This window comes from Saccostrea cucullata, unplaced genomic scaffold (genome assembly GCF_032062105.1).
Source record: "Saccostrea cucullata isolate Sc308-1 unplaced genomic scaffold, CSIRO_AGI_Scuc_v1 ctg1593, whole genome shotgun sequence".
NCBI lineage: Eukaryota > Metazoa > Mollusca > Bivalvia > Ostreida > Ostreidae > Saccostrea > Saccostrea cuccullata.
The window spans coordinates 4,067-15,261 of NW_026929841.1; the positions used below are offsets into that span (position 1 = coordinate 4,067).

At 32.8% G+C, this 11,195-nt stretch overlaps 1 protein-coding gene and 1 pseudogene across 1 annotated transcript; both read left to right on the forward strand.

Annotated features, from left to right (window-relative positions):
* Positions 1 to 3,471: 3,471 nt before the first annotated feature.
* LOC134282299 (uncharacterized) lies at positions 3,472 to 5,123 on the forward strand. The gene is made up of 5 exons (XM_062764704.1): positions 3,472 to 3,587; positions 3,882 to 4,122; positions 4,225 to 4,341; positions 4,811 to 4,914; positions 5,106 to 5,123. Exons 1-5 carry the CDS (start codon positions 3,519 to 3,521, stop codon positions 5,121 to 5,123), a joined length of 549 nt encoding a protein of 182 aa, XP_062620688.1. The 5' UTR covers positions 3,472 to 3,518.
* Positions 5,124 to 7,987: 2,864 nt separating this feature from the next.
* LOC134282300 (uncharacterized) lies at positions 7,988 to 10,477 on the forward strand (annotated as a pseudogene).
* Positions 10,478 to 11,195: the final 718 nt, after the last annotated feature.

An 11,195-nucleotide genomic window follows, 5' to 3' on the forward strand; every position in this document is an offset into this window, starting at 1 on the left:
CGTTTGCAATACCATCAGCAACCAAGGACTGCAGGAAGTGGTCATACTTCTGTAGAACTATCAAGGAATGGAACAGCTTGCCAGAGGACACTGCGGCAGCAACATCACTTGAGATATTTAAATCTCAAGTGATTAAGACACCATAAATCCAAACTTTCTTTTATCCAGTTTTTTTAAAAAAAAACAAAAAAACAAACAAAAATTTCTTTTAATCGAACATGCGCACACCCAAACTGGCATAATCTTCAACTTGATGAAGGAGGCCAGACAGTGGAAGAAGAAGACTCATATTCGTAGTAAATCTTCCAAGTTCATGCGACATTCGTGGAACTTCGTGGTACTCGCGACACTACGAGAGTCCTAAGAGTTACCTTGAGTGTCCTTCGAGTTTGTGCGAGTTTCCTACGAGATACTGCAAGTGTTCTTCGAATTGATAAGAACATAGTATGACTTTCCCGCGAATATGATACGAAAAAGGACGATTGATGGCAAGTGCTGTACGAAAACTGTGCCATTGAACTACGAGTTACATGTAATACGATGTACAGGCAGACGGTTTCTGATGTTAACACTGTCGAAATCAAAATACTGCCTAAAATAAAAAGAAAAAAGCTTAGAAAAGTGAAATAAATTTGAAAAAAAAACATGTGTAAAAGAAACTATAAACAAAAACTTAAAGAAATTGAACATACCTGGTTATCAAAAGTTCCACACTGTAGTTTTTACCGTGATTAACTAACATAATTATGATGTTGAATGATTTCAGAAAAATCTCCCTTTACATTATATACTAGTATGCATTCCAGTACATGTATATTCGTAAGAAATCGCCATTAGTGTATATATATGTATATTAGTGTTTATAGTGAATATCGTGTATGTAACATGGCATATCGTAGTCCTTCGTACGAGTATCGAATGTAACGGCGTTTAATCCTTCGTAATCGTAGAAATATCGTAAACAGTTCCTAACGCTGTCGCCTCAGTTCGAATTTAAGCCTAGGTCACACTGTCACGGAAATAGACATGAATTGCAACGGTTCATCCCGATTTGATAAACCGCAAGAAATCGTAATGCTTATACGATTTTTTGGCGCCAAAAGCAAACGAAAAGGTTGTTTCAAGATTATTGAACGATTCAACAAGGTTTTGACACGGGTTTCATTAAGGACCATGCCATTCACGCCACGGACACTGTTACGGGCAACCACGGTATCCCGTAGTGATATCTTATAATGCGACGGCCTCACTGGTGATTGTTAAGCTACGGTTACGGCCAATCAAGTTAATGCTACAACGCCACGCGGCTCTTGTACGAGAATGTCACGAATGGAGAAGATTTTTCAAGACGTGTTACGTCTAAGCAAGTAAAAGACATTGAGAAAATACAATCGTAATTAAGGTTCTCTGTACATGGACGCCAGCAATAACATTTTTTCAAAAATACCGATATAAAGAGGAATCATTGAGAAAACAAATGTTACTATAATTTCATTTCTTATTTAAAAAATACAAGTGGCTCCTTCTTATTTTTTAAATCCTTATAAAAGTTGACTTATTTTCAGATAACTGTTATGTATGAGAAATACATGCAGATGTGTTAAAAGCTATGGAAAGAATATATTCAAGATTTCTAGATCTATTCTATATTAATATTTTAGTTTATTCACTTTTACAATAAAAATCATTTAAAATGTGTTTTCATTCAGTATTTTTGTGATTTAATCAGATTAAGTTACGTTGCCAAGACACTCTTCCTGTAATTGAGTGTAGTAGGTAGGGTCCTGATGTATACTCGGTTTAGATTTAACTGGCCAGCGGAAGGCGGTTACCACTACTAAGTATCATATGCCTAAACCGAAAGTTGGTGATCTCTCAAGAATCTAGAAATGATGTTACGGATGATCTCTCAAGAATCTAGAAATGATGTTACGGATGAAATATATGGAGATAATGAACAGTTTTCAATCTCAAAAGTGCATTCAAACATACTGTACCAACAGGGGAGAAAAAAAACAAACTACGGACCTCTAAACGATCAGAGGTGAGATCAGGCCCCAAGGTAGAGTGAGCAGCACCCCAGCGACCGGTCACACCTGCCATGTGCTCCTTGATTTGATCGGGAAATAACGGAAAAGGCAATACGATCATCTGAAAAAACAAAGTGAGAGTTTTTGTTTTCACTAGCTGGGATAGAGTGTGTTGCTGGGAAACCTTCCTAATTACATTCATAATGACTGCTTCATGTTAGTCATCAATTAAAGCGCATCGATACAATGCATATGGTTTGAAAGCAATCAGTAAGGTTATATCAGTTTTAACTCATCATACCCAAACTGTTTTCTTTCTTTTCCTACTTCCGTCTTCCCTGGTATATATAAAAAAAATATGTGCAACAACAATGTAGTTCTGTGCTTTCTGTCTGTTCAACTTCATGTGCAGATTTAATAGCCGAATCCCGTGCTTATGGTCATGTGTACAGTCATGAACAACAGATAACAATGACTAGCAAAAATTGTGACAAAAATGTGTACTAAATAACTGAAAGATCTTAAGCTATCTTATCCAACCGTAAAATTGCCGTTAAACACGTAATTAGACGTAAAAACCCCTTTCTGCTGCCGTATTACAACGTGAGAAAAAAAAACAGTTCGCCGCCATTATTCGTGAGTCTCTGTATTGTTTCCTTGTCGCTTTCCTACTACAACTGAGACAAAATGTGCGGGACTTACGGTTAGTTACAGATTATCTTGTATATTCGTATATTTTCCCTACTGCAGTCGTCGAAATCCTTGAGTAAGCGTAGACCTACGTGTCACGGATGACCCCTAAACAATCACGAAAGTCTATACGGTGGTTACACGGTGATGGTAGGCATACAATACGGGGTAACTACGATATACAAGAAATGAAGATGCATCGCGGTTTTCTACGACTGTTTTGAACAGTTCAAAACAGTCGTAACAATTTACGGATCGTTCAGGAGTAATCCAATTAACCGGGCTCACCAAGGTAATAATAACGGACTGACTGCGGATGTCTAGGAATTTTCACGGATCCCTTAATCGTACCTTACCGTGATCTAAATTCGTGACAGTGTGACTGGGGCTTTAAATCATACAAACCTCGTACTTTGTCGCACAAACATCGCAGACACACAATTCTAGCAGGAAAATATTCCACACGCTGTAAAAAAAAAATGCAAGACAAACCTAGCAATGAACGACGATTTTCAACTTTTATCAATTCGTGGGTACATGTAATCGTAGCATAAATCGCGACAGTGTGACACGGCCTCTAGTTATATCAATCACTTTGTTGAATGTTAATAAAATTACAAGTATGTATTTATTAATTTAATCACTCAGACGATGTTTTTACGTTTGGCAAGTGTTAAAATCGGTAGACTTTTTCAGAAAATATAATGAAGAAAAAAAAATTAGCAATAAGACATGATCGTTTATTATTTGCAAAAACTAAAATAATAATAAAAAGGTTGCAAATATTTTCTAGCAGAAATGAAAACCATGGATTGGTATCATGGATTTGTCACGATAAATATGGTGATGCTTCTACGTGTGATGAAGGTTGGTGCCCAAAGTCAAAAATTATCCCCAACTTCCTCAATTTTCATTTTTTTTTCAAAAAGATTGTGGGTATTTTTGTCAGTCAGCCATCCAGGGACTGATTGTACAGTTTGACTTGGTCACATACAAATGTTAAAATAGATGTATAAGAAAAAAAAAACCCGGTCTCATGTATGAATTTGCTGATTTTAAAACCTGCAAGTTCAAGTGTTGTTGATAAAGTACCCTAAAATCCCTTTTTCCTTACATATGCAAACATTAGACAATCATCTTTCATTTCATATTATTTTAAAGGTGTTTGCATTCACGAAGTGTGAGGTCTCATTACTTACCCTGAGGGTAGTTGACGCATGCCCAATCGACGAAGAGTCATGGAGAAAGGCGGCAGAAAGGTTCAACTGTTCTTCTATTCGTCAGTCGTGTTCACAATCATCGGGAGCAAATGCTCAACATTTTAAGTTTCAGTATCATTGCGTTATCAATCCATGGAGAAATGAGACATTAGAAGTATGCGCACCTAATCGCACTATCCTTGGTATGTGAATTATGAATCTATAATAATAGAATTAAGCTTTCGTTTAAAAAACAATGAAACATATAATCATGCACATTTAACTACACGTGTTACTATTTCCAGGTTTTTGTACAGAATTCAACGCACAGGGGGCATTAATTCAGGACAACTATGATGCACCGTGTACAAAACATAATCTTCCATGTCCAACCAGTTATAACTCAGCGGAGGCATACAAATGTATCTATTTCTCATAATTTTTAATATTCTACAAAATATTTTCCTTTACGTTTCTTTACGTTACGTTACGGGGTTCTGATTTGGTTTTTTTTAAATCAGAGGAAAAAAAAATAGAAAAAGGATTACATACAGATGTACTAGTCTATACTTTGTCAACTTTTATAACTCTGACGAGCATATTTTACTGGCGAGCTTTAAACTACCTAAAACTTTCTATTACATGCAGTTATATCATTTGTTAAATCTCACGAAACAAATCATGAAAGATTCATCGATTGCAATGCACTTGTCAATTTGATATTCCGTTTTAACACATTAAGAGGCTGATGAAGTCATATGTACAACGAAAAATATCTTTTGTAACCTTTTAATTATTTTTATCTTAATAAAATTAAATTTTGCCATTTTGGTTATAAACGCTCAGTGTCTGCACACCAGTATATATTTCAAGCATTTTTTTTTCATTTAGACCAATCAAGCTATGAAATGGTCAAAGTAAACAAATTGAGAAAAAAGCATGAGAAAAAGAAGAAAAATGTTTTTGGATATTCAAGTTTATCTTCATCAATCAGGGTAAAAAAAAGCATGTTAATCAGATGAAATTATTTAAAAAAGACATGTTTAAAAAGTCTATGTTAAACAATATTTACAAAAAAAAAAGACTCGCCTCTATACACCAATTCTTATCTTATTTTTCTACGTTTTACAAAGTCTGTAATATGCTATGAATAATATTTCTAACCAATTTCTTTCTTTTTTTACAGGATAGCTCGAAATCTTGATATGGTTATTTATCTCCTTCTCTTTGAAGTTGTTATAAGAGAAGTTATTAGTGTGACTTAGTTTGTTAAAATTAATATTAATATAGATTGTTTGTATGAATGCATGGATGTATAAAGGTATTCTAATTTACTTATTCTGGTATATATGCTGTTTTGCATTAATGTATGAGTTCTATTTGAATGATTGATTTCATTGATCTGCAGAAGAAAGAAAGGTAGATGTGCATGTGTGTGATCAAACTGTATTGTGAATTATTAAGCTTAGTCACCTACAAACCTCGAAAAACGTTTTACTCAAAAACAACTTATTTCAATAGTGATTTTAAAAAAAGATCTTTATAAATGTAGAGCAAATGTTCAATTAATTAAAATAGATTAATTATACCTATTTTTTAACTCTGTCAACAAATCACTTACTAGTAGATTGCTTATAATGTTCAATTTAAATTAAATTGTGACAAATAGATGTTCCATTTAAATAAACGAAGACACAGTCCAAGCAGTCACACAAAGAAGAACGGGAAACCATAATGTCTTGATACTCAAATGTCTTAGTTTAGGAGTGCTGTACTAAAATCAGGTCATATTTTTCACATTATTATTTTTTTCTCTATTCGACGCGGAAAATTTATAGGATTACCTCGAAGGGGATTATTAGAAAATGCAAACTACAACAATTTCCTGTATCTTGTTTTTTTTTTCTCTTTGTTGTAATGGATGTTTGAATTTAGTTGTTTATTGAATAAATATTAGTTTTTATACTGTGTAAGGCATTACTTGAATGTTACACTCAAAATTTATAATTGAAGATGATTATATTTGTTCCTCTGTTTTGTTTTTAACTTACAATCTACCCAAGAATTTCTATTCATCAAAACAATTTAAACGGGTGATGAGTGGCAGATATATGTATTCACAGAGAAAATGTTATGAAAACACCATGCAAACAATTTAAACATACCAAACTCTGAACATGGGGTTTGGAGATAGGTGACATTTATTCCATAAACTGAACACGATTCGTAAAAGGAATGTATCCGCCATTTTTGTTCGGAGAATTGCTATACCTGCAGACCCTTATATAAAGGACCGGGCTTTGTCACTGTAATCAGTCGATACCGGTTTAAACGGACATTTGCTATAAAGCACTCGGTGGCAAGAATAATAACGTAATACTTTATCTAATGCAGGAAAGTAAGTTACCAAAGAAATTTACAATTATAGTTGTGCAGGTCAGTGCAGTATACAAACAAACACAGATACACGCAACTGCAATAAAATGTAAACAAACGTAAGTTAATGCAAAATAACCAGACACGGATCGCCATTCCACGCCATTAGCTGTGACAATAAAGCAGTCAGGTTTGACGACTTTGAAGAGTATTCAATGAAGTAGATGTATCGTGTATAATGATATCGAAAATGGCGTATGCCTTTTTAGGAGTCGTGTTCAGCTTTAATGTAGAACAATATAAAACAATTTAAACGTCATGCAAGCATTCGAAGAACTAGAATGATCATTTTGTTTTCCGCTAGAGTATCTTAAGCTCTGGAGGAATTCAAATTATTAAATTTATGACGTAATGATGTTTTAAATAGTTAATCAACGTAAATATATTGAAATGATGAATAAAAATGAGAACAAACACTAGCACTTGAGGCGTTGTAAACAATTATAAAAACATGTAAAAATAAGAATTTGGAACCATTCACATTTCAACTTGGGTTTATTATATTTTTTGTTTGTGTAAGCTTAAAGTTAACCGGAAAAAAAATCTTTCTTTTGATAAAGACGATTGTCTTATCCAAACAATATATTGGCCGGTTTCTTTGGTACAGACGAAAAGGTAACACATCAGATAGTGTTATATCGTAAAATAACAAGAAAACATTAGTGGTTTCTTTCTTCATGGAATGTTCTATCCTATATCAAATTTACTATTCCAGTAAGAGTTGCCTAAGAGTGCTAGCACATAGCTATTTTCGTTAAATCAAGAACACTTACTTAATTTAGTTCCCGAAGATAAATGACCTTTTCCTCTTCATTATGCTTTACATGTACAATCTCTGATATTTACAACATTCGTGTAATTAAACAATATCACCTCAGATCACACATATACATCGTGCCATTGGAAATATAGATGGGCAAAATAAACGCAAAACACTAATTTAAATCATATCTTCCTTTTTCACAGGAAAAGCTATATTTTCTATTTTGATTATTTTGAAAGTATATTTTTTAAGTTCAATTGATTTGAAAATAAAACCAAAGTCTGTATAGATATATTTTAGGATGTCCATTTTAACGCTTTTTTGTGTAATATATGTACAGTGGACCCTCATTTATCCGGACGCTTTGGTTCCCAGTCAACTTGTCCGGATATGTGAAGCATCCGGATATCTGAATCACCAGTTCAACAAGACAGAATAACATTTTCAAATTTCGTTCCGATGAAAATCGTCCGGATACTGAAGCATCCTGATATCTGGCGTCCGGATATCTGAAGGTCCACTGTAATATCTTCATTATTTGATTTTTCATCCTCGCAAACACTCTGTGAAGGGAAAGGTAATTTTGTTATTTCCTTGAAAATACAATGCACAGAAAATATCCCTTATTCAATGTTCTGACCTTCTATTACCATTGAGCGTGCTCCGTTGTTACAAAACATGCTAATTTAAAAAAAGGAGATTAATTCTTGTTAAATCCAATTGGATGGAACTCCATATTGGTAAATCAATAAAGCGATTATTTTTACACATCATATTTCGTTCATCTTAAATTTCTAGTGGGTAATATAACCAAGATTGACATCATCCACGAACATTTTGATCAACCCTCAAATTTATAATCAATGGATATGGTTTCTTTCAGATCTGAATGTTGCTCAGGGTATATGTATGATGTGAACTCTAGCAGTTGCGTTGGTAATAACATGTTCTTCTTTAACTCTTTATTCTTCTTCATTCTTCATATTCATTGAATAACTTTACTTTTTTTAGGAAAATGATGAATAATGAATTTTATTACATTTTTACCAGTGAAATACTGTAATTTATTCATTGAATAAAAGTGATATCCTGTCACAGTGTGAAAGGATATCAAAATGATATCCTGTCACAGTGTGAAGAATATCAGAAATGCGGGAAAACTCTCGATTTTCCTTCCAATAACAAAGAATATTGTTAAAAAATACCCCTTGGTCCATTGGAAAATAAACATGCCATTCTGACATATAATAAAACTGCCGAAGATCCCATAATATATTGTTAAAATCCTTGTTTACGACGTTTTCAATCTCACAACACTAAGCTATGACGTCTCAACTGCTCAACTATGACGTCATGTAGCCTATGACTGCATGAGAAAAAGACAGAGGAAAAGGGAAAATCCAAGAAAAATGTAATAAATAGAAAATTCAATGTTTTGTAGTTGAATATGGAATTTATTTTACTCGTGAGACAGGATTTTTTGATATTTTCACTCGTGCTTCGCACTCGTGAAATTATCAAAAAATCCTGTCCCACGAGTGAAATAAAATTCCATATCCAACTACAGAACATTGGATATCCTCTATATATTTTTAGCATGTTGAAGTGGCTTTATTGGGAAATCTTGTGAAATACCTTGTCTATATCCTTCGTTTGGAGATTTATGTCAACAAAGATTTAGCTGTGCGAGAAAGATTTGCAACATTTCAATTGGATGTGTAGATTTACAAAATGTAGAAAGTATGTTTCCCTTTTTCATAAAGTACACATGTAAACACAAATATTTGATCGAGGGAAGAACTTTTAAGACAAGTATTTAAACATTGAAGATAAGTGATATTTTTCTCAATAATGTAAAAATAATTTTTTTTTACTTGTTATATCTTATGATGGTCTTATAATCATTTCAATATCAAATGCATTTGTAGAATAAGAAAACTATAAATTAATATTATTTACCTTATTATGAAATATGGTATCATTAAAGGTTTATTTAGCTACATTTTTTTTCATTTATTCTTCTTAAATCATAAAATACGTGCATTAAACAATTGACCTAAGATGTGGAAATATAATAACATAGACTAACGTTTTTTTCTGTCTGCAGAATAAATTCTGATTTTATGCACTTTTTCAATTTCAACATTGTCAGACAAGGAACATATTCTAAACAAAGGCTAGAATTATGCATGTCAAACGTTGAAATATTCGATATTTTCCACTTGTATACTATAATTTTTCATTTGTATTGTACATTTTTATTTGTACTATTTTATTTTCCATTTCCTCGGTTAATTCTTTTTATTTCTTTATTTGTATATTGTATTGTAGCTCTTAATTTATACAATTTTGAAAAAATTATAAAATTCATATGAAATATTATACAATACAAATAGAAAATTAGAATGACACATTTTACTACGCAAATGAAAAATTATAGAATACAAATAGAAAAATCGAATATTGCAACGTTTGACTCGTCATATAAATGTGCTTTATAACTGTCATTATTTAATTGTGCCGTTTTATTTATTTTCCTACAGGAAAGGATTTTAACACGGAAGCATTTTTGATATCCACACAACCCAATTATTCCCTATTACGCACAGAGAGAATTAATGAAGGCGTCTCACTGACTGATTTTACAGCACAAGTTCGAGCACGTTTCAAAGCGCAAGAAGATATATCTTCAATTCAATCTCCAAATGTTATTCAATACACCGAATAAGCATCAGATTCAGGAATCCGAAATAAAGAGGTAAACGAGGCAAATTGCCAGAATCCCCTCCTTATCGGTATTTTCAGCTTTAATGCAATGTTCGTAATAGTAGTGATTGTCGTTGTGTTTTACTGTGGCTGTCAACGAAACAGAAAGAAAATTAAACGAAAGAAAGACAACTCTGCCACTGCTGTCCACTATCACGAAATTGATGAAAATGCTATTGATACGAGTAGGGATTAATACCCTTTGTATTGTATACACGTGTCTGCAGATCTTAACATGCCAGAGACTATTGAAATAGACAATATCCTTGTTGAGTATGCAAACGAAACTCTTAACAGAGAAGAGAATAGTTCTGCAATTTCAGATTCACGATACAGATCGTTACAAACATCACCAAAACATTTCTTACATGATGAAGCTTTTTCTAGCCATATTTCTCCAGCTATGAACGATGTAATTGTAGATGTTAATTAAATATCAATGAGCGAATAATATTTAAATCTGTGTGTGACTTTTTAAAAACTGCCATTTAAACTGTTACTGTTTTCCTTTTTCTTATGGTTTTATGTAAATTGTTTTAATTGAATAAAGTATACGTGCGATATGCTTATTCCAAACATACAAGGAAATACAGGTACATGTACGGGGTGTGTCAGTTCCCATTACAAATTGGTACAGTTCAATTTGTTTATTATAGTAGACACTTTTCTTAAATGGACTACAACAACTTCCTTAATGGCATTGTTTGTTTGACAGACAAAATGGAAGGTCAGTAAATGGCAATAATAAATCAAATAACACAAATAAATCATGGTACTAATTTATTCCATTCAGCAAAACATACACATGTGCACGGAGAATAACAATTAGTACAGGAAGAAAAAAATTAAATTTAACGTTATGTAAATCTAAGCAGAAGATATTACAATATACTTTTTCCGTATTTGCATATTTTTTTTTTTTACATTATTATGCTTTTGTACAGTGACCCACATATTTTTTTTAAAGGTAAGCAGTACTGCTTTAATATAGTACGCATCAGAACAATCTATCCACAGCCTTCCGTTGTGCATCCACAAGATGAAATTACACCATTCAGTCGACGGAATGGTAACTGAATGCCCACTGAATGGTCACTGAAAGGTCACTGAAAAGATTCTTTCCCGTGACTTTTCCGTGATCATCCCGTCAACATTCAGTTGACTGAATGGCAGGCACATTTCAGTGACCTTTCAGTTATCATTCAGTTGCATGTTTTTCTTAAATAATCGACTTACTCTTTAACTTAAAATTTTTTTTTCACTTTTTCTTGATTTAAAAGCATTTAGTCTACATATTTTCGAATAAAAAAT

What these genes read in the sequence shown, in the direction of transcription:
- LOC134282299 (XM_062764704.1), top strand. Translation starts at nt 3,519, where the DNA reads ATGAAAACCATGGATTGGTATCATGGATTTGTCACGATAAATATGGTG. An exon ending in TGCTTCTACGTGTGATGAAG is followed by an intron (nt 3,588 to 3,881) that starts GTTGGTGCCCAA and finishes ATTATTTTAAAG; the next exon opens with GTGTTTGCATTCACGAAGTG. An exon ending in ACCTAATCGCACTATCCTTG is followed by an intron (nt 4,123 to 4,224) that starts GTATGTGAATTA and finishes TACTATTTCCAG; the next exon opens with GTTTTTGTACAGAATTCAAC.